The following is a 23,887-nucleotide window of genomic DNA, read 5'->3' on the forward strand; positions in this document are numbered from 1 at the left end:
GACCCAGTGTGCCCGCCCCCAGCACGCCCCTGGCGCCAGCGGGGCGGTGTGGCGATGGCGGCGGTGGCGGCGGCCAGGGCCGCGGCCCACGGGCACGGCGAGAGCGGTGGCGGCCGCGGCGGCGGCTTCCTGGGGCCGCGGGTTCCGGCCGAGGTAGAGGCCATGGCTCGGGTCCTGCAGGACATAGGCAAGGAGACCTTCCGGCGGCTCCTCAGAGGTATGGCCGGCGAGGCCTGCCCTGCCCCGCCCCGGGCATCCCACCGCCCTCGGTGCCCCGCCGCAGGGTGCGGGTCAGAGCCGGAGGTCAGCGCCGCGTTCCGTGGGGAAGGCGGGGACCGCTGGAGGGTCTTCGCGGGCAGGGTCGCCGCTCTCCCGGTGCGCTTCCCGTTGCTTTTCCCTGCAGGAAGCTAAAGCTGAGCGTTGAATTAATGACGGGTTTTCCTGTGTGTTTTCTAAAACCCCGTGAGGTCCGTGAAAACGAGGAGCTCTCACTCTTCTCTCCCCGCTCAGTCCCAGAGCCAGTGGTCGAGTCACGGTGGGATTGTGTCGGTCAGAAGAAAGCCAGAGCCCCCGTTGATGCTGTCATAACGTGCAGGAGGAAATGAAGGATGCTCAAAGTGCAGGTGTCTGACTGGAGTTGGGGCTGCAGTGATTGATAAGGTTTTTCTCTGTGAGGCTTCTGCGTGCGGTAAAGCGAGAGAGTTGAGATTTTCTCAAGGCACCTTTGACCACCAAAATCAGAGTTACTTGGTTGAGTAAATTATTTTACGCAAAATAATTTCAGAATAATCCAAGAGCTGATTAGTAGAACAAAAGCACAGCTCTTAAGGAGCCCAACTGTTGCACGAACAGTGTAGTGCTGCAGCCCTGGCATGTGTGTTCTCTCAGGTAACTTCTTTTTGGGCCTCTTTTTTTGTTGGATTGAGTCAATAAGGACTCAAGGCATCTGGTAGCTGTTTGCCTCTGAAAGTGTTGCTGCAGTGCCAGAAATGAAGCAGTGCATCCAGGGTTTCCTTACAGTAATTGAAAGTAATAAAGCAGATGTATAAGTAGAGGCACTGGGACAAAAGTAAATAGAGGTGTTGAACCATATTTTCTGTCCAGTGCAGAGACAACAAAGACCAAGAAGTTATATTGGTGTCAGAAAGCCTGACTGTCCCCTAAGCTCCAACTGAGTTTTATTTCAGTGTGAATTATTGCCTACATTTAGGTGTGCAATAAATGCTTCCTACTGTAGGGGGAACAAACAGACCTTCAGAGCCATCTGAAGCCAGGGCAGGTGCTACCACAGGGATTCATCCAAGTGCCCATGTTATGTGAGGCTGGCAGAGATCTCCAGTTATCTTCTGTTCTTGTTGGCTGGGGATTGCCAGCTTGCAGGGCAGTGGGTTGTCCTTTGAAGGGTTAGTAGTCTTTGAAGACATGATGGGTTTCAACCCAATACATCTGAATTGCTCTGGCATTTGCACCAAGTTAGTTTTTTGAGGCTGTTGCTGTTATACTGCTAAATCATAACAAAATGAGATGTGGCTTCATATATCTGCACAGTTCACAGTGTAAAATGTGCATATACCATTATCTCAGGGTTATCTAGCCTGTGTTATTGCAGGCTCTGCTATAGTGTCATTTACTTCCTACCAGGAGCAAATGATCCAGTAGTGAGATTTTCTTGGGATATTTTGGGCTTATTCTTTTTTTTCCTGCTTCAGATTGACTGTTGGAAATGTTGTGACAGCTGATACTTCCGAGTTCCCTGAACTGTACTGACTAAAAAACGTCTTGTATTCTACGGTAATGCGAGTAGGTTATAAAAGATGATGTGGATTTTTTAACTAGTTATTAGGGTTAGTCAACGGAAAGCAGACCACTATTGTCTTTAAAGCTGTTGTGTTGTCTAACTATAAGCGACCTGTTGCTCTTTGAAGAAACAGATCAAAGTTGTATTTAAGTAGGTAAGTAAGCAGCAACCTATTTGCTGCTCTGTGCATGGTGTTGTAGACAGGCCTCGGTGCTGATCTGTATGTGGCCTTTCCAGCAGACTTAAAGTCAGTTTTGTTGTCGTAGAGCAGAGCCTTTCTCAGCATGGAAAGCTTGGTACTAGTACTACTAGCACCTTGCACATCCTTGCTACTCTGTGCAAAATCTGCCATGTAGGTAGTGCCAGACAAATTCAGTCAGCAACATGACTTGTTAGGGGAGAAGCTGCTGCCTGAGCACTCACACACCATCCAAGGAGTTGTACACACACCACACAAGATAACTGCTAGGATCAGAGTGCCTTCACAGCAGGTGGCTCCAATGAGCGGATGGGTGCCCCTTTTGATTCCTTGCTCACACACACTCTTGGGCACAATTCCTCCTCCTTCAAACACAACCTGCTTTTCACATGCCTTTTTAGTCCAGTGGTGATTTTTTGGTCTGGGGTTTTCTAACACCTTACTGGATTCTTTCTCTGTCTCCATACAGGCAGGCTGTTTACTGTTCTTATCTTGCTGAGTTATAGCTTCTACTGATGGTTGTAGCCTCCTTATCTTCCGCTTTGTGCTTCTTGTGAACCTTCTTGTCAGCAGAGCACAGACACTTAAGAAGCCCTAGACCTACGATAAACATTATCTAAATGTTTAGCAACAACTTAAACTTAGCAACAACTAAAACATCAGTGTGTTATCAAGTTCTTCTCACACTAAAACACAGCACCATACTAGCCTCTAGAAAGATCACTAAGAAAACTAACAGAAAGCATATCTAGGTAAAAGTCCACAGCATACAGCCTAAGGCTGCAGCAAATCTAGCTACTGATGCTAAGCAAGTTGAACTGAGCAAACAGCATACTAAACCACACAATAGTTTAAGTGACTCGAAGTATTCAAAACTTATTTAAACTAACTAACTTATATCTCTCAACATGAATGATCCTAGACTTGCCACTGAATTTGGTGCACATTTAAGAATGTGAAAAGCAAAGAGAGTTTATCCAGAATTAGAAAACAGTAGCCAGTGGAACTCACCTAATACCACGAGGAAGGCTGGCAGTTTGATTAAAACTCCTTTTTTATTTATTTCCCAACATTAGTATTAAGCTAATCTCTTAGTGCTGGCTTTCAGTACCACTTGGTGGACGTTTTTAACTTTTCATGTTTTATTCACAGCACTAATACAGCTCATTATAAATGACTAATCTAATGCCCTGACCCTGCAATGGGATTATGTCAATAATCTGTTTTTCCCCACAGATGTGGGGCTTCCTGTGGCTCCAGCAGCCCTTCCAGGCTGATCAGGGTGCAGGACAGAAGCTGATGTGACAGCAGAAATTTATATAAGCCAGTACATAGGTGGAAAAAGAAAGAGTAATTGAATGATGAAGATCGAGATAAGCCCACGCCAGTTATTAATGTATAATGTTGCAACACAGGTTAACTGTCATTTCCTTTCAAGTTTGCATTATCAGCAGTTGTGCAAACTACAAGACCTGAAGGTTTAATTTTGTCTTCTTGTCATTTAATCCTTAGTCTCTGCTGAAATTGCAACATAATGACATAAAATGTTGGAGAACAGTGTTGAATCGTTTGCTCAATTCCTCTCCTATGCTGTGTATCATAAGTGTCACTAAGCTTTAAGCAGACTTCTGATGTGAACAAGTTTGTTAATAGAAGCTCAATCTGGAATTGTACCTGTGAGCAATAATTTTTTTTTACCCTTTTTGCATGATAATGAAGAAATTTCATAAATGAAAACATCTTCCATTTTGCAATGCAAAAGATTAATCCATTGAAGTTCTCTCGGTAAAGTGTTGTGAGACTGACCTATGGGGGTGGATGATCAGATGTATGTACAAAGACCTAAAGTGGCAGTTTCACATCAGGAAAAATGTCAGTACAGTAAGTCAAGTAAAATCGTACATATTTATGCTGATGTTTACAGACTCCAGGTCTTCCTCTTTTTAAAGGGATCTTGCTTTGCTTTCTTATTCACAGTCACTGTTAATGCGCTGGAAGGAAAAGACTGCAAGGAATCTGTCAAGCTTATTGCAGAAAGCACTAATCTCTCGGAAGAGCAACTTGCTTTCCTCATTTCTGGCATGTATACCCTCCTGCGAGAGGCGTTGAGACTCCCCTTATCAACTTTCAAACAAGAAGTAAGTTCTGGGAGTACTTGGGAGTCCTGTTAAGTTAAAAGCTGCATCAGACATGAGTTACCATCTAAAATCTATTTGCCAGGGTGGGGAGCTACACATAAAAATGTTCCAAGTGGCTGGAAGAAACTTAAAAATCTAGACGTTGTTGTTCTACTTGTTAGATAGGTTTACAGTGAGCTTCTTGGAAGAGTATTTAAGCTTTGGGAAAGAGAGATCTTTTTCTACTTCAGCACCTGCACTGTGCATATTTGTATTCACTCTTAAGTTAAAACCCCAAAAGAAACTATTGCAAAGTTATTTCCTTGGCATCAACTCTCTGTTACCATAACCATGTGCTCACACATATCATTCTGTCCACACTTAGAGCTCCTCATATTTGCCTGCCTTTATTCATGCTTCTGCCTTAGAGGAAGGAAGGTTGCATGGCCAAAACAGTGGAGTGAAAACTGGGAGGTTTTCCTGCTTCTGCTATGGATGTTCTGTGTGAATATGGGTACATATGCCATGTTTCTGACACCTATCCCTGCTTCATGACTATTTTCTTTTCTTTTTCATGTTACTTTACCTTACATTTCTTCTTTTCTTACTTTATTTTTATGTGAGTGAACCACTTCTGGGCTTACAGCACTGTTCTCTTGTTTAAGATCCTGTTTTCATATTTACAAAGGCATGCTGGAAAATCTCACGTATTACAGGAAGCATATTGAAAATATGCTTTCAGTACTCAGAGCTTATCTTTCACCACTTCTTTTCTGTTATCATAGTTTAAACAAGTTACTGCAAAACATATTTGAGAATAAGGGTACGTAATGAATTACTCTTAAAAAAGAATGTTATGGATAGCTAAATGAAGGAAATAGCAGGGATGTTGTTTTCAAAAATAAAGGCTTCCAACAGATTTAGGTCTTTAAAATTAGTTTCTCACTACTTGATTGAAGACTTCTGGAAATTATTCTCAATATGTAACCTGTCATTTCAAAACTACTGGCACTTGAGACTAAAACTTTTGGGGAGAGATACCAAGCAGGTAACCACTATTAATTCACCAGGTAAAAAATGATCTTTCAAGACTACATCCTGTAAAATCTCACCCTCTTTGTCTTTCTAGGTTTTTAAGGAAGACCTAAAGGAGCTCAGGTATGCCTATTTATGCATGCAGAATACATTTGTTACCAAATGTCATGTGAAACCAGAAGTGTTGTGTGAGACTTGAGTTAGCACCTAGCATGAGCAGTAAATTTCACATGCTGGGGAGATTGGTCTAATTTAGTCTGTAATGTAGGTTATGCAAATGTGAGTGACCTCTCTGCCATCGCCTCCTTGCCCTGCAATATCTTTTAACATGTTCGGTAAGGCATTTCAGAAGCTAAGAAACTGCCCTACTTTTTTTCCTTCTTTGAAAGGCCAATGATAAAATGTTCATGACATTCTACCACCTTGTTCAGCTGTGATCTCTCCTGCCCATTACCCTAGAAAGCGTAATGATTGTTACAGACTTCATCAGAATGGGTATCAGCCTTTCCAGAGCATCTCTGAGTAGAAGTTTGTATCCTAAAAGCTAGACCTCAGATGATAATCATCTCTATAGATTTTCCCTTATTTCCATATTCAGTAGCAAGGAGAGAATAACAGCAGTTGCTGGTTTCATCTGTAGAGAAACCTCTGCACCAAGGCTCAATTATTTTAAAATGCTCATTTCCCATAACTCTCAGCATCCTGATTCCCACCTAGGAGAAATAGATCAGTATGTTTCTAATTCTGTCATTTTTCATCCTTATTTGTCTGTTAACCTGCACATTGGCTTTCTGCTCAGACTCTGTTCTGCAGAGTCATAGGGATAACTTATTTTGTGAGCAACTTCAGGCAAGTTAAAGCTGCAGATTTAGACATGTAAATGGTGAAAGGTGTAACTGGAGCCATGATGAAAGGTGCCTGGCTAGTTGGTACAATTTTGCCTGCAGCTCAGTGCTGGAGTTTGCCCTGCCTTTTGTCTTGTGAGCTGAAATGCAAGCTGCTTCCTCTGCCAGGTCACGGAGTTCACACCCAGCTTAAAGTAGGTCAGTAAGAAAATGAGGAGTTGCATTTGACCCAGTGAGAGCTGGTGTGTTTGAGGTGTGCACAGGCTGTGTTCAGTGTGATTAAGGGATAATGAAGAGTGCTAAAAGCTCCGTGCTGAGTTCTCTGGGTAAATATTCCTCTGTTGAGCTGTGGAGAAAGTTGGTGTACAGGAGTGCCAGAAGTCACTGGCTGGGCTGGCTGTGTTACACTGGCTGTGTCTAGAAATACAGATTCCCAGGCCTCCATCTCTGTCATTTGACCACACTTTTTCTCATGTGCGTGAAGAACATACATAGTGAACAGCCATGTCTTGGCATTATTGGCACCCAGTTTGGGCAGGAATTTTACATTTTTAAGGCAGAAAAATGGCTTATTTTGCTTTTTTTTGTTGTGTTAACTTTTAAAAGGGTTGGGCTCTGAGCCAAGTTACCTTTTTTCTACCTCTCCTGCATTCTGTTTTGTTTTCTTCAGTGAAAAGAAGAAAACCCATATAAAGTCTTTTAATTGTGTTTCCTGGTGATGCAGCTGGTCTTGGCTTCTATTTTTGGTGGAGAGAGAGGCTGGAGTAATGCCCATTTCTGATTAATTACATCAGTACTATGGGTTTCTCAGGGTTGCCATTCTGAATCCCCTATTTTTCAGCCTGACTGGCTGAGCCAGTGAGAAGAAATTCACTTGAAACTGTGGGTACTATTTCCACACACAACCCTCAGGTTGTTTAATAACATTATGGCTCAGGCCAATAACATAGGATTGAGACATCCCCACATCTTCCATGCCCTTTGAGTCCCTTCCTCAGAATGTCCCTTTGAAAATTGATTGCCATCTGTAGCTCAGGCCTGAGCTGTGCCATGTTCTGTGTCTGATCTGCTTAGTGTATGACTGGCCTCATGGAAGTTGTTAGAGCCAGGTACAGAATTTTTGCCAAAATCATTAATTGCCCAGCAAAAATAATGCAAGCTCAAGGGCAACAGTAGTGTATCTTGCTTACTAACACTTGCCCTTACAGTTGAGCAACTACTGTGATAGGTATCATAACAATCATATTACAATCCGCTGTCTCCAGCTATTCCACTACATACAGAGGATACTGGGTCATCATCAAGCTGGGTTAAGTGATATGCTTGCAGGGAAAATATAAGTAATGTTTGCAGAAATAAAGTCATGTCTCTTCTGAAAGACAGACAGACACATACAGCCAAAAAAGCACTGTCTAGTTCCTCCTCCTCACTTCCCGCTTTGCCTCAGATGACTACCTTGCTAATATGCATTCAGTTTTATCCAAACACCATTTAAAAATGTGTTTTAACCCCACTTCTTCCATTAAGAATTAAATTGCTGAAAATTGCTGTTTCATCTTCCCCTGTGTGAGTTGTTTTTTCTCCCATCATTAGACACTGTAAGCCCTTTAGGACACGTAACTTCCCTGTTTGCTTTGATTTTTCTTTGCTATACTGCTGTGTATCTCAAATCACTGGTGAGTAATGTCTCTGGGCACTGATGCATGTCGAGTGCTGGACTGAACTGTGGCAACAGCAGTAGCTCTCTCACTTGTCCAACCTGTCTCTCCGTAGGAGGTTACGGTCCCTGTGGCAAAGACAGCTGAACAGATAGTGTTTTCTCTGCAGTCTTTGCAGTTCACAGCCTGATACATTGAACTGAAAATCAACAGCAGCTTGTTTGTGAGGCAACAACAGTGTCGGAGGAGTGGTAAAGTACTGGAGAGACACAGGGTGGATGGGGTGCAAGTTAGTCTAGGCGACCAGTTCTCATGGTCCCCCATCAAATCTGTGTTTGTCCTCCCCATCTTAGCTACGCTCCTTTTGTAAGTAATCTTAGCTACAAGGGCCGCTGTTCTTGCTTTTGTGGGAGCAATTCATTCCATCTTCTTTTCATTACACTTCAGGTGAAAGTGAAATGTGTAGGTCTGGGTTTCTGAAAGCATGAATTGCTGGCCTGCCTTCTGCATTTGGCAGAGCTATCTCTAAAACTTTTCTTGGCTGAGAGAAGTTAAGCAAATACCGTTGCTGTACTAGGTAGGACAGGAAGATGTAATACAGTTTTTAGGGTTCTTGATATAAAAATGTAGGCTGTCCTTTTGAGAGCCTAGACTGAGTCAATACTGAAGTGTTTATGGCAGTTTTAAGCAAAGGAAGATGGAAAATGATGACACACATTTGTGTTCTGTAATAGGTTTTTTTTTGTTTTGGTAGCTAAGGCCATATATTTGTGGTTACAAAAAACTTAACTATTTTTTATTGGTCTTCTCTTTAAGGATACCAGAAGATTTCATTGTGGACTTTTCCAGTATAGTCTTTGGAAACAGGTTCGTATCTTCATGTATCTTACATTGTGCAGCCAGCAGGGTTGCACAGAGCTGTGCTGATGTAAGTCCCAGGCCTATTGCGGGAACAGCAAAATTCTCTAAATTAATATGAACAAGACTTGTCCCATTATTTTGATTCAACATAACATGATGTCCATCCTGTGTGGCTGTAAATACAGTAAGTAGCTTTCATGCCAATTTCCAGTTCTTCTGTGATAATCACCAATCAATTTTTATAATGTTCTATAGGCTCTGTAAGGTGCATCAGTACCTACAGATGAAAATGCATTGCAGAATTAAGCATTTTAATCATTGTTATAATTCAATTTAAAGCAAAATGAAAGACTTTGTTGGGAGGCAAGCTACATATGCCTTTTACATGCTGTGGTTTATGGAGCTTTCACAGACAGCATTTAGTCAAATCTTTACGTACAGTTGAATTGGGAATTCACACTGGGTGACTTGATGATATGTATGAGATATCAGGTGCTCTGATAGCTGTAATTCATTTTCTAAGCAGTAGCTCCAGAGGAAGTACTGAATCAAGAACTTTCTGAACCACTTACCTCTTTTGTCCCTTCTAGGGATTCCTTTTTTCTATATGGTTCTCTGCTCAACCATATTCAGTTTATTTTACATCTAGAAGTTGCTTGAAATTTTTGCATATGCAGAACTTTTCTCCTTGAAACTTGAGGTCACTCAGCACATAGCATCACTAACCCAATGCTGCTCCAGATACTCTGCATGGAATCCCAGTAATCATAGTTGTGGTATTTCAGTTACCCTCACAAGGGTCTGAATGCTGATACCAAAGTTAAAAATATTTCTCATTTCCTTGGTTAAGATCTTGGCTTAAAGCTAAAGGTTCTTGGAGTAAAAATAAATTCAGCCTTCTCATCTTTTTCTTGCTCTTCTGTCTGAATTATAGGTGTCAAGAATGCAAAATTCGTGGTTGCAAAGTGGAAAAATTGTTTGTGGTGGAGAAAGAAGATAAATTTAGATGTCATTTGAAGCATGCATGATTGTCTGTTTTCTACTGCAAAATCACGATGCTGGAAAATTTAGCTTTTTCTCATTTCAAAAGCTGTGATTATCCAGTGTAATCTTGTTCTGTGTTTTGAGACCAGAGAAGAGTACCTCAGATTTGATTTCTAGACAGATCTGCTTTTATAATCCTAAATGTAACACTGAATCATACATATGCTTATTGAGTTGTATATAAATGATTGTGATGGTAAGAGAAGTATTAGCATCTGATAAAAAATTCAGTATAAGCTAGATAACCCAGAAAAATCCATTTTTAATACTTTTCCTGGCATCTTATCCTGTTTCTGCAATTTTTCTCACTAAACAACAGCTCTGAAGTACTGGAAATTTGACATCTGTATTTCAGTATCTCCACAGTTCCATCAAGCTGTGTAGACCAAAAGGAAAGAAAAACTTGCCACGTTGACACCATAAAATAACTGCAGAAATTATAAGGTTTTTAAGGGAAAAGATAACTCTAACTTCCCCTTCTCTGAATGTTTGTAATAAAAGTAGTGCTTTTTCCTTTTAATAGTGTAGCTTTAGTTTCTACCAGGAGGGTGCATTCTGTGTGCCATTTGTCAGCATTTCACACATACATATTTGTTCATTCTTCCTGTTCAGTGGCCTGCTTGGCATGTCTTGTTATGTGCATAGGGAACCATCCAGAATTTGTCTTTAGTTTAGAATTGTTAGGTCAGCTGCTGCTCCACATTCTCTAATCTTTCATTTTCGAGTGCTCTTCCGTTGCATCCTTTGGCAGATGATGTTCTTGTCACCAGGTGTATCATCCTTTCCACATATAATTTGGATGGTCTCTAACTGATCCATGGTGCTTTACTTCGTCTAACTTCTGCCTAGGCACTATGTGCTGACAGTACATTGCAGCTGTTGGCACAGAGTGTTTACAAAATGTAATTATAGTCTCTAGGTTTTGGATATAAGATCCATTGAGTCTTTTCTACTCCATTTTGCTTTTCCTCTTAGAACTCAATGGCTTTATTAATGGCCTGTATAATTTCTGTATGCATGTTGGCCACTATGCACATTCTGTCATCCTTACAGAATTCTTGCTGTTCCAGCTGTGATCTTGTCCAAGCTTGGAAGGTGCTGACAGAAGCTTAAACTAAGCTATAAAAGCTGTGACTCTTTCTGAGGGAGTGGTGCTGAAGTACAGTGCTGACCAGAACTAAAGCTCTGTGGTTTGGCCACAGCAATGCTGTAGCTTAACAATATTCAGAAGCTTCACCTCTGTTTGGGCATTGCTGATCTTCCCCACCACTGCTAACTAAAACATCTTCCTATTTTCTCTACTCTTTCTTCCCCTGAAATACTGGTGCTGCACTGAATGGATGGTCTTCCATTGATAGGAGTTAGCGTGCCTTAAGGAAGCGGTAGCCATGTGGCTATTTTTAGGCATTCCCCAAATGAAGCAATGCTCTGGCAGCAGCTGCCACAGAGGGAAAGGCCTGTTCTTACTGTTTAATCCTGCTAATGACCGTTCTAGACTCCAGCTCCTCATAGTTGCACCCAGCTGTGGTAACCTACTTCCTATCCTGTAGCTGACAGTGAGTAAGAACCAGCTGATCTGTTTTTTTCTGCTCATTCCTTTACCATACTATAAGGAATGTGACACTTCTGACACCACCCACCCCTCCTAAGCACACACACACCCCCCCCAAAAAAAAAAAAGAAAAAAAGATGAATTCTTTCTTACACTGCTGTTGCTAAATGTAAGAGTGTTGGAGAATCTCAGCCTGTCAGTCCTGTGCACCTTACCAAATCATTAATCCTTCTGGGAAGTTTCTAAAGGCACCAGTTAACTTGCACACAAGAATCTGAGTTGGGATGTTAAACTATCATTCCTGCAGTCCTGGTTTTGTTCAGAGAGGATTCCTTTCTGATGTAAAGTCTCTAATTAGATTATGTCTAGCACCATGGATAAAGGATGTAACCATTCTTATCCTGCCCTTAGTGGGAGTACTGGAGTAGCTTTGGAATGTACTGGAAATAACTTCAGGACACATGAGATGAAGGTATTTCTGCATATATGTCTAAAAATGGGTGGTTGTTATGGCTGTGTGTCAGATTTGACTTGTTAAGTTACCCTGAGCTTAAGATGCTTTTAAAATTTCAGATTGTCAACCATCTGAAGCTGAACCGCTGTCAACTGTGTTTCCTCACAGGAATAAACTGAGGCTGGATCAGCCTGTTTGTTCCTGCAATATGTGTAAAAAATTCAGGCCTTGGCTTCTTACACATTAAACTAGACAAAAATCTTGAAGGTTGTGCAAGAGTTGGCAGTGAGCATTACGTAAGGACTTAAGAGTTTGTAAATTGTGTTGGATTAGCAAGAGTCACTGTGATTATTCTTGTAAGTACGCTTCCAAGTACACTCTACTATTACTATATTTTTAAACATTGCTACTTGCTAATACCAGATGCTTTCTGCTGAAGGAGCACAGTGACCTTATTCCTACTTGTTTGGTCAAGTCATCAGTTTCATTCCTGCTTGCTTGTTCCTGTTGGATCTGCATGAAGATAAAGATCCATTTGCAAATCCCTTTCTAACCTGCACAGTTACATGTAATTGAAAGAATAGAAATGCCAGCCATTACAGTGACTCTTGCTGAACTTTAGAATTACATCAGTTTACTGGAATTATGCAGAGTCACTTGCTCTTTTTTAACATGGACTGTAGTTAAGCATAGGAAAAGTGGATAACCTGGGCACAGCTTTCCTAGACACACAAAACCTCCACTCATTGAGACCTCTCTAAATGGTGATAGATGTAGGAAAGAAACAAGTTCCAGACCGGTTTATTCTGAGGGATCTTATTTTCTCTTTAGATTGTTGTTTGGTTTATGAATTTTCTTTTCAGTCTCCCATTTCTGATTTACTCTATAGGCGTCCCATTTCCGAAGGCACAGCTCTCATACAAGGAAGTAGGCTGCCAAGTGTCCAGGACTTCAAGTGGAGAGTGGACGTAGCTATATCCACAAGGTATAAAAGAGAATCCTGCATGACTCTAGAAATTACTTTGCCCAAGGACTTCTTGTGCTGCTTAAAAATGTGAATAGTGTTAAAATGTATCTTCAGTAATGGATTGGCATGCAGCATTAAAGGGTAAGATATGGAGAGGATTTTCTGAACAGTACAGAAGTCAGTTTATATACAGGTTGCTGCTGTTAACATGGGTTGCTGACAGACTGCTGCCTTCATCTTCTACTAAAGATACTTTTGAGCTCTTTATTTGTTTTGATCTCTAAAACCTTTATGGTAAAAACCCTTTAATTCAAATTTTGAGTTTCTTTCAAAATTTTGAAACTTGATGGAGCTGATAGAACTCCATCCACAGGTCCTCAGATATGATGGAATAAATTAGGTGGATTGACCCTCATACAGCCAGCCAAGCTCTCACTGGAGCAGGGGAGGGAAATCATCTATACAACTTCTCAAGTAGACTATCATTTCTGTGTTGCACATGATAAATAAAATCTCATTACCGGTACAGTCTGCTATACATACTACAAAGAGAGGCTTCAGAACAGCACCTTTACGCTGCCATAGTTGTGCAACTCGTCACTGATCTCCTAGTTTCTTTCACAAATCAGGAGCAAAGGTCTTTGTAATCATCCTGTCTGTGCCTGCAGTGAATAGCTTCTTGCCAGCTGCCACAGCAGAGGCAGCTGGGGGATGACTGTTTGGCAGGGCCAGAAGGAAACAGAAACATGTTGTCTGTGCTGTTCCTGGTCTTTGTCTTGTTCTAACCAAGACAGACCAAGGTGAAAGAAATTAAGTGATGATCCAGTATTTGTCAGTAGCATACATTGTTAGCATGGGTGACTTCAAATTGCATACATGAGTACCTGCATCCAAGGGAGAGTCTCTTTCCCGCCATAGTTGAGGCGCCCATGGATCAGAGGTGGTCTTCCTGAAAGCGAGAACAAAGGCTCCTGAGTGAAAGTTGTAATGGCCACAAGCTACTAAGAGAGGTGACTCTCAGATGAAATGCTGTAAACAGTGCTGCATAGTGATACCTGTAAAAACAGGTACCACTATGCAGAAAAAAATCTGTACCTCTAAGAGAGCAAAATGTACAGATACACATCCTCAGGCACAGTGCTTGCAAGCTGCAGGCAAATCCTATGATTTGTTTTCCAAACACTGGAGCAATACACTGTCCTTTTCTATTTTCCTTCCTCTTACCTCCTTTCCAGTCAACCTCCCCCCTGGGATTTCTTGCTTATCATCCAGCACCAGCCTCTGTGAAGAGGTATGGCTTCTGGCTATAATGCCTTTCAGTACCTGAGCAGGCTTTGGCAGGGTTGGTTGATGAAAGCTGCACAAGAATTTCCCTTTCTTGGGTCATCAAATAAAATAACATCCCACAAATTTAGGGTGAAGACTGGAAGAGCTTGATTCCCTAAATGAGATGGAGGTTGAAAGTATTGAAGGGATGGAAAGGATTAATGCAACATGGTAAACTCCATAAGAAAACTGTGTATTATTACTGGCAGTGCTTGGTTAGCTCTTATCCTTACCATAGTTCCACTGAACTATTATTTAAAATTAAGATTGCTCTAAACTCACAGTTACTAAACTCAATACTGAGGTAAACTGGACATGACTCCCATGCTCCTGAGTTGCCAGCCAGGTACAGGTCTCCGTGACTGAAATTCCTCATGTTCTATGTAAAGCCTACATGAACCTCTCAACTTGCTAATGTTCAGTGCTGTACTCATCCCACTGCCCGTGTCTATTGCTGTAATACTAATCATGTAAATAATTTCAGTTCACTGGCTCGTGCACTTCAACCATCCATTCTAATGATGCTGAAGCTTTCAGATGGGACAGCTCATCGCTTTGAAGTAAGTCTGATTACCATAATAAATTAAAAAAGAAAAAAACAAACAAAAAAAATCATAAAAGTTCTTTTTAACAGTTTTTAACAGTTCTTTACTGTTTAAAATGTTAAAGCTTTTGTAAACAGTACATTGTCATTGGTTGGTTTTCTTTGGAATCCTTCACACAGTGTAGCTGCATATAAAGAAATGCCACCCAAAATCATTTTCTGCCTTGTTCCTACACACATATTACTGGAAACTCATTTGTTAAAGAGCATTAATTACTAAAAACCACTGTTGGGTAATACCTGGTTTGATTAAAAAATAGAGGTTTGTTATCAGCTGTAACCTTCAGACCTGATGGTGGCTCTTGAGGGCAGGAAAATCACTCGGGTAGTTTATATAATGTATGATACACTTCTAAAATGGTAACATTCTCTTCTAGGGCAGAGATAGTTTTATTCCTCAGTAAAGTTCTTGCTGCTAGAAAGAAAGTAAAAAAACCTCTTTGCTTTTTACCTTAGAATTAGTCAGTGGCAGTATTCCTGATGCTGTACATAAAGGCTTGCCAGAAGATGGCATAAACTCTTCCATATTTTTAACTTTTGAAAAGGAATGCTACTTGTTCTATAAATAACATGGTGGTGCATACAGGAATTCAGTGCACAGCAAGCACTGTTACATTTGAACTCTAAAGATTTTGGCTTCAGTTCAGGTGTTAGTAGTAGTCTGGAGGAAGCACCAAGCACTGTGGGTTGAAAGATGGGGACTGATTTTACTTTTACAGTGTTTCACAAGAAGGCAGCTATTGAGGAAGGCACAAATTCAGTGCTACATTGGAAAGTGTTGAGATCAAATTCCCTTGCTGCGGACAGTCTGGCTCAGGGCATCCCATACACTCTGAGGTCTCCCATGGAACTGAAATGGTGCCATGGAATTCAGGATAACCCTTTACAACAGTGTGAGTTTCACTTGTGAGAACTAGTATATATTCTTAATTGTTTAGATTTGAGTCTTGTATATATGTCAAAAGTGAAAAGGATGTGATGCCTTCTGATGCATATGGAAAATGCAAATCAAATGTTGGATTCCTCTCACACAACTGGTATCTGTGCTACAGTAGGCAGAAGGATTACGAAGGACTGTCAGAAGAACAGTTGTGTCTTCAGTGTTCTCAAAGAAGTAAATTAGGCAGTGCTTTGCAGAGCAGGCTGGGACTAGCTAGACTGCTGCTGGTACTCACATGAGCACATGTTTGTGCTGTACTAACATGTCACCCAGTCTGTGCCTGCACTCAGATGTGGTTCTCTGTCTTACCAGGTAACAGACTTCTATCCATTTGGCTTCTCAGGCTTGAAGTGGTAAAGAGAAGTCCATTAGTCTCCTGCACGACTGAAAATGTTTTGTATACTTTAATCAAAACCTTTGGCCTTCCACATACAGACAGTGCTCTTTGCTCTTGAGGTTGCTGCCAAGTCCTCGATTCCTTTCTCTTGCGAAGTTCAGACAAGCAGAATATCTGGAATTTGTTGCTTAAGAATTCTTTAGTCTCTGCAACCTTACAAGTGTCTTTATCTTTCCTTCCAGTCCATAACTTGCTTCACCACAGCAGCCATCAGTTTACGTTCTGGAGCACGTCCTTTCTCACATCAGGCAGTGTAGAAGATGTACTAGGTAGCTGTCATTTCTGGGTTTTCCCACTCTTCTTTTTTACCTGGATGATTTCCTTGAATTAACTGCATTTTCCTAACCTCAAATCCTTTACGTCTAAAAAAAACCCCTGAAAAAGTAAATGGGGCTGGCACTGTGGCATGTCCCAGTCCACAGGCATGTACTTGTGAAAGTTCCCAAGCTGTTTCATATTTTCTAACCTGAATATTCTGTTTCAGGTGCCAGTTGCAAAGTTTCAAGAACTGAGATACAACGTTGCCCTTATACTGAAGGAAATGAATGACTTGGAGAAGAGAAGCATACTGAAGATCCAGGACTGAACGCTTTGAAACTGGGAGCTTATAGAACAGATCTGAAAACACCCTCAGCATGTTTGGTGATTGGCAAAGCAGGGAAGCGTCACCACTTTGCCTCTCTGAACTTTAACATGGCATTTATGGTCATTTATAGCGTTTATGATGTCTGCTGTAAATATGTTTTCATTTCAAGCGTTAAAAGCACAAGCTCTTTTCGTAAGACTTAGGAAAAAACCAAAACCAAATCTATGAAAAAGCATTATGCTGTTTGCGAGAATTATTGCATGATTCATCAAAACATTTTTTAAATAACTGTCTTAATAGATGTAAGAGTCATTTATTTCTGATTGTGATTCATCATTCTCAGCATTTTTGAAAGCCTGCTACCAGAAGCCCCGTCAGTGTGTATCAGAAGGAAGCTCTGCAGTATCTCAAATAAAAAATACAACAACAAAAAACATCCACTCCCGTGCTCTCATGTGACAAATGTGAACTGGAGTTTTGCGTGAGTAAAAGTGCTTCTGGCTTCTCACTGACTGAGTTATGGCTGCAGGTATTTAAAGGCTAACTTTGAAGAAAACTGCAAGTCTGTGGATCAAAAGAGTTGAGCTTCCAGAACTACTTTGGAATTGCACAAGTGGAAAGGTACAATGTAAGTCTTTATCTGGTTGATCAAAATGGGCTAAATAGCAATAATCTCATAGATTTCTAACTGGAAAGGCCTGCTTCTTGTTTTATGTATTTCCCATATGTTCAATGTGAACAGAATCATCTGAATTATTGGGCAGAAACCTTTGGCACTGCAATAATAGCGCGTGGCAGGAGACTGATCTTGTAGATCACTACATACTCATTAATAGTGCAAATCAGACTCTGGGATGAAGAGGCTGCATACAGCCTCTGGGAGGAAAGTCATGGGTGTGAGAATACCAAGCCACCAGGCCAAGGAAACAGTTAAGCATAGGCTGAAGTTCCCTGTATTGGTCAGGCAGTTGGACTGGATGATCAATGTAGGTCCCTCCCAACTGAAATAAAAATTCTATTTATTTGCCCCATGAGTAAATCTTGGAAGAAGTCCCTTAACTTGAAGCATATGTTTTAATTCTCATTTAAATGCCATGGGACCACATGTATGTCCCTAAGAGTTTTGCCAAGAAGGGCTGCATTCCTCAATCGTTGTCTGAACAAGTTTTCCTCAGCAGCAAAGATACGGGGGCTGTGAGCAATGGCCCAGTGACAGCGCAAGCCGTGGGCCCTAGAACTGTTGGATTTATCCAGCTGCCAAAAGCAGTTTAGAAAGTGTGTGCCATGACTGTTGTTGGCGCTGGCTCATTCTAGCTGCTTTTAGGGGTTTTACACCAGTAGTACCACCCATACTTCTCCCTCTTGGTTTTTGTGACTGTAGAACTTATCTTTATCTTCCTTACAGCCCACAGAAAACTACTGAAATTAAAACCATGGATTAGGAGGCCTTTTACGCTCCCACAGATGTTTCTGTCTGAAAGGATGATTTGGCTCTTGGATTTTAAGAATCACAACAGGTATAAAATAACTTAATTGTCATACTTTTAAAAAGAACTTTGACAGCACTCTGCACTAATACAAGGACAGCTCAATAGCTATGGTCCAGAAAGCTTTTAAAACCTGTGCAAGAATGTGTCCTGTAGTTTCAAACAAACCTATCAGCCTTTATTTCAAACTGTTCCATTTGCTTTGTAGGCTACTCATCAATAAGTCTGAGGTTTGATCCATACTGCATCTTAACTACTGTGTTCAGGTTACACCAAAACATGTAAAGAGGAATTAGCTCCTGTAACTTCAAGTGGACTGTAGGTTGCATTAATGTGATGTTTTCTTTTTTGTTTTAGTTTGTGAAGCTTGTATATCTTATTTCTGGAATTCCATTACCACAAGATGTGATATAAAACATACATTCTTGCATTCCTTGTTACAAGCGTTTCCCTTTGAATGTTCAAGTTTATTGGTTTCAAACTAGAAAGGAATCTCAACTGAGATCACAAGTGTTTACAGACAAATGGAACACTGCATGGGTATAAAATGACCTACTGCTCTAGACATTTGCAAAGTATTTTTTTACTGTTCAGAAGGATCCATAAATGCCTTCTAGATGGAATATATTCCTTTCATTGTTCTCCTGTAACAGCCATTGCCCACATTCTCCAGAAGTGGAAAGGCTTCCTTACTGTTTTCCTCATGTTCTCCACACGGGGTGATAGACTTCTTTTAGGCTCAAATTTTTCTTGCCAAACATTAAGCAGGAGTTTACTGTAACTGGAGGTTTACAGTGCACATGAAGGGGTATGTAAACACTTAAGATTTTAATTCTTCTGTACTTAGAAGTTAATTTGGGCTTTCCTTCTGACAGAGTAGCTTTCCAGTAAAACAGCAGTTGCCACCAAAATGGGTAATGGCTAGTGGACAGTTCCTCAGCTTTGATAAAATGTGAGCCTTAAAAGTATTGTTTGCTCTTAATTTCACAGTGAATTATGTGTTAAATATTGTTCAACATTGAAAGATCTTACTTCACAATTAAAATTCTCCAGCATTTGAATTCCACTGAATTTCTGACTGCAGCCCTTTCATTTCAATACAGAACAAAAATAATATTCTCAGAATCTGGGTATGCCTGAACAGAAATTATTTTACCCAACTCACTCTAGGTTTGGTTACACTTCAAGGACAGGCTGTGAATCCCCCTTTCTGTACAATGTGGGAAAGATACAACTTGTGTGGGATGCTGGCTGTGTTGGTCCCAAGCTCTTGTCAGGCTGATCACCAGTCAGTCATCAGTTAGGAAGGGAGAAGGTTTGTGTTGGGAAGGACAAGTATTTTTTTTCCTATTACACACTATTCACAGACCAGCAGGTAACAAGTACCTTTCCCAGCTTCTATTAGTAGTTTTCCCTGAAAAACAAACCCCAGTGATGCAGTTGCTTTCTCTATTTGATGGCACCATGCATTCATTTAAACTGGATAATGTATTTGTGAATATCTTAGGTCTAGCTATTTTCTAACCTGTGGTGTATGAACATAAATTTCCCCACTTCACCTTTTCTTTATTTCCTTTACAGTATATGGAACAATATACCTTTGCTTTCAAGATTAATGTGTCAAAACCTATTTAAAACAGAACTGGAACTTGATTGTTTCTCAATGTTAATCGTGTATGTATAATAGCAGAGATGTCCAGCGTATGCAGGGGTAGTCATTGTAGGCAGAATGCAAAAGGAGAGTCAAAGATAGTTGCCAGAAGTCATTCAGAGACTCAGTGGCAAAATAACACTGAAGAACACACACATGTTCACTTCCCGCTCTCTACCCATCTGTCAGCACTGCTTCCCAACATACCGGTCAGATCTCCCTCTTTTCTTTCCAGTTGGCTCAACTCCACAGGCCATCAGTCCAAATCTGTTCTTGCGTATGGACTATTACAGTGTGTGCACAGCACTTGAAAATAACAAGCCATCTGTGGCTGTATTTGCGATGTGAGTTTTCTCTTCCAGCAGAGCAGGAGCTTTGTCAGCATGACTAGGAGGTCAGAATTTCACACTTGCATTAGTTGTGTTAGTTGAGTAGTGAGCCTAGAGGGGAAAGATATAGGTTGGTTGATTGGTTTTGTGGTCTCAAAATCTGACGCAGATTATAGCTCCAGAAGGTGGCTGAAGAACGTAGTCATGCTCTCATCCTGCCTGTTGTGCCAGTCATTAACTGCTGGAAGAAGATCAGTATTGTGCTCATTGTCATTAAAAGGAAGAAATTAAACCTCCCTTTGCAGAAAACTCATACAAGGGAGATGTGCTTTTGCAGAGTGAGTCACCTCCTAGCTTTAACTTCTGCTTAAGTGAGGGATAAATCGTTCCTGATCTCATGAACAATGCAGGTAGGTAGGGAGTTGCTTTGGGGTTTTTTCTGCTTTTTGCTTTTTTCTTTTTTGCTTCCTAATCAAGTACACCTCATGACCCACTGCTGCTCCAAATCCATGAATATATGTATGAATGCATGAAAACTCCACGCTTTCAGGATGTGTTATATAAAAACACCCCAGCATATCTAGATTGAGTATGTACATTCAACTTACACAGCTGTTCTTGCTAAAATAATCTTTGCAGAGCCTGGCCTGATGTCAGAATCAAATATTTTGTAGTTGCTGATTTCTAGTGAACAGTAAAGCAGTATCTTGGCTTAAAAATATTTGCCATTAGTGACTGTACAGCTCACTCTGTACCTGTCACACCCCACCAAGTACTAACATTTACCAAACACCACATGTACCAGGAACTAGCAGAGGCAGAGCCAGCTGGTTTCCTCCCTAAGAAATCACAGCGTTGTTGCCCACAGGCCATCCATAATAAGGTCTGAACTTTTTTCTGGCTTTGGATAAAGGTCTGTGCTCTGTTCACCCTCCTAAACATACAGCTCCCACCACGGGAGTAGTTCATAAGCACAGCTGCCCTTTTCTCTTGGAATGTTTCAGCCACATCCCTGCTGCTGTAAGAGAATTCCCAGAAGTACGTTTCACAGTGCTTTTTTGAGAGTCATTCCAGTTTGGAGCCATCAGCCTGTCAGCAAGCCCTGCAAATGCCTTCATACATTGTAAATAGAAACTGTGGAAGTTCCTTTCAGAGCACAAATGCTGATCACATTTTCCGCAACAATCTATTTCCCTATCTTGAATTCATGTGCTGCTAGAAATCCTACCTTTGTACGTGACTTATCTCTTTAAGTGTCTGCAATGTAACTGTGTAAATACTGGTGGCATATTCCTGATGGAGAGATTGTCATCGCATTGCTACTGGTAACCAGTGGTTCTGTCACTTTCCCTCGCTTGAATAGGCTTTGACTCATAGTGGTTTTCAGCACAATGGTTATAAAATAACACACTGAGGGGTTGCCGAGGCTATTTTGCAATAGAGACAACTGCTGACCTCAAAGCTACAAGAAACATCTTTCTTTGTTCTTTTATAGTGATATGATATATCACTTGCTATATTGTGCACCTGCAATTTGTAGCCATAGTTACATAGTTATTGCATCTTGGGCCTGGGACAAAATGAACCTCTTGAAACAATAAGGAATTCATGGGGAAAACTAGATCCTGGGCTTGTTCAAAAGATTAAAGAACATTCAGGATTGGTAGTACTAAAGGATGAGTTATTTGACAGCTTGGCCAAGTGATCATTTGATTATCTAACATGGTAATAAAACTAACTTTTAAGGTGTCCTGAAGTGAACTGGCTTTATTATAATACTAAAAATCACACCGACAGAGGTCAAAAAGACTCTGACTGAAATGAAGACCCCTCCTCTGAGCACGTGTAGTGATTAGAAGGAACACCACAGCAAATATTACATGTAGATTAAACCCAATCATTGTAACTGGTAGTGTGTTACCTTGTAACTTGTGTGTATAAATGTAAGGAGAAAGCCAGCACTGGTGAGCTTGATTTGTGGAACCAGCCGCTGAGCAGCCAGGCCTGAACAACCCCAGGATCTCTGCTGAGTGCATGGATTTGGGTTACCACACACCAGGCACAAACAGTACGAGTTCTTCTTGCATGGAAGTTTGGGAAACAAGAAGTCTGTGTTAGCGAGCGTGAGTCTGTGGGGAAAACCCCATCCTTCTGAGCCCCAGTTCTAACTCAGCCTGTTCTGAAGCATTGCTTAACTGAAACTTTAAGTGCTTCAGGTGTCCCATCTTTCTTTGAATTATCTGTTGGCAGGCTGAACTACACTTTGGATTATTGTTTGATTTAAGCTATGGCAGAAAAAAAAATACTAAAACCAGTGGTTATTCTATTAAAACTTTTCTAATTGAAAAACTTACCTGGGAATAACGGTTGGATGTTACACTTTCTCTTCAAGAGCCCTAGGGATGGACTCCAAACTTTTAGCAGGTGCAAAATGTCTTCTTGTCATAGAATTTGAAGACAGTTATTGAGGGGTCTGAAGGCTGGTTTCTGTTTCCAGGTGTAACTCTGACTTCCTGTATAATCCCAAAGTTGCCTACACCTGGACACATAAACATCACAAAATTAGCCCTCCCTATTCTGGTGGGTATTATTAAGAGTTAAGAGCCAGAATTTAACTGGCTTTAAATTACTTTTTAGCTTTAAATCTAAGTTCATCTGAACTTTCTCATGTATCCTCTCTAAACAAGGTCTTACAAAAGTCATGTTTCTTCCTTCTCCTTTCTTCCATCTTCTGTCCTGTCCATTCAACCCCCATAGGCAGGGCTTGTCCTTACCTGCTTAGCTTACCTAGACAAAGCAGGGGGGGTCCAGATACTTCTATAAATAAGAAATGGGAAATCAATTTCCTCATCCCTTATGTTTTGTGAGGAGGCCAATAGTATCAATAACAGCTATCCTCAGAAATATCAAATACTGCAGTGGATTTTAAGACAGTGTGAAAAGTGCTCTATATTTTTAGAGTATTTGAAAACATCTGTCTAGAAATCATGGACATTTCTAGAACCTGTAACTGTGATCTACATAAAACTGCAAGCAAACGAATATCAGACAACTTCTTTTAAAACAACTGCTTCTGTTCTGTGGTAGCACAGGCGATTTTCTCCCTAGTTCAGCACCAACAGTTACACAACTAGTACAGATCTTTCATATAACCAAAACTGGTTGAAAAGTGCAAACTGAAGTGGGCAACTCAGCTAGTCCTAAATAAAACAAACATACATCATAAGGCATGTGTTTTTAACCTAGAATCTGGCAGGTATACCCATGCAATATGCCACACCACATACCCAAGTAAACACGACATTTTCTTCCTGGTGTTCTCCTAGTCCTAAAAACACGAGTACCCGTCATCAGAATAGCTTCACAACTACGCAGATTCTCTTCAGGAGAGTTATTATCTGTGTCACTACAGCCTTTAAAATTCCAGTTCTAGCAGGAAACGGCATTGCTGTTTTTTCCAAATCTGTTTGAACTGCTACTTATTTTGCACTACCGTAGCTATCAAGACGCCAAACCCGGGACTGAATTGATCTCGCCACCGTGTCACCGTAAACCAACGGGTCAAACATAACTTTCCAGCTGCCCGGTGGGAAGCGGTTCCCATTGGGGTGTCTTCACCTGCAGCACGGCCCTGCCCAACCCAGAACCCGGGCGAGAAGGGACTGTGCCTGACACCTACCGGAGCGGGCGGCGCTGGGGCGGAACCATTCCCGCACCTCACGGCGCTCACACCGGCCTCAACCCCTCACAGGGCGCCCGCGCTGACAGGGCAACCCCTCTCCAGACCGGACAGGGCCAGGCCAGGCCGGGCCGGGCCGGTTCCGACAGCCCGCTGTAGGGGCAGCACCGGTTCCCCCTTCGGGACCTCGGCTGGGGCTGTGGAGCCCGCTCCGGTGCCAGGCCGGCGGGCGGGCCCCTCAGCGGACCAGGAGAGGGGCCGGGGCCGCTGTGGGTGCGTTACAAAACCGCCTGGTTTTGTAACAACCTGCGGGCGCTGCCCAATGAGCGCCGCTGCCCGGCGTCACGTGCCCGCCTTT

At 41.5% G+C, this 23,887-nt stretch overlaps 1 protein-coding gene and 1 long non-coding RNA gene across 8 annotated transcripts; one reads left to right on the forward strand and one right to left on the reverse strand.

The window, feature by feature from the left end:
• The first annotated feature begins 6 nt into the window (after positions 1-6).
• On the forward strand, positions 7-19,518 carry COMMD5 (COMM domain containing 5). Of its 4 annotated transcripts, XR_013957508.1 has the most exons (9): positions 7-217; positions 3,975-4,135; positions 5,244-5,272; positions 8,469-8,519; positions 12,453-12,548; positions 14,341-14,416; positions 16,282-17,011; positions 17,789-17,900; positions 18,079-19,518. XR_013957508.1 is itself a non-coding variant. In XM_080624581.1 (7 exons), exons 1-7 carry the CDS (start codon positions 55-57, stop codon positions 16,381-16,383), a joined length of 678 nt encoding a protein of 225 aa, XP_080480707.1. In that variant the 5' UTR covers positions 7-54; the 3' UTR covers positions 16,384-17,636. The 4 variants fall into 4 exon arrangements, 2 of the variants coding, with proteins under 2 accessions (XP_080480707.1, XP_080480708.1); XR_013957507.1 differs by having other exon boundaries at positions 17,789-19,518; XM_080624581.1 differs by lacking the exons at positions 17,789-17,900; positions 18,079-19,518 and having other exon boundaries at positions 16,282-17,636.
• On the reverse strand, positions 8,223-23,761 carry LOC308224544. Of its 4 annotated transcripts, none has more exons than XR_013957509.1 (5): positions 23,530-23,761; positions 22,205-22,389; positions 19,729-19,961; positions 13,415-13,479; positions 8,223-8,593 (listed from the first exon to the last, which is right to left on the reverse strand). It is a non-coding gene; the product is annotated as an uncharacterized lncRNA (long non-coding RNA). The 4 variants fall into 4 exon arrangements; XR_013957510.1 differs by lacking the exon at positions 23,530-23,761 and adding an exon at positions 23,138-23,321; XR_013957511.1 differs by lacking the exon at positions 8,223-8,593 and adding an exon at positions 8,656-8,790.
• Positions 23,762-23,887: the final 126 nt, after the last annotated feature.

The sequence above is a fragment of the Psittacula echo genome (assembly GCF_963264785.1).
Source record: "Psittacula echo genome assembly, chromosome: 8".
Lineage (NCBI taxonomy): Eukaryota > Metazoa > Chordata > Aves > Psittaciformes > Psittacidae > Psittacula > Psittacula echo.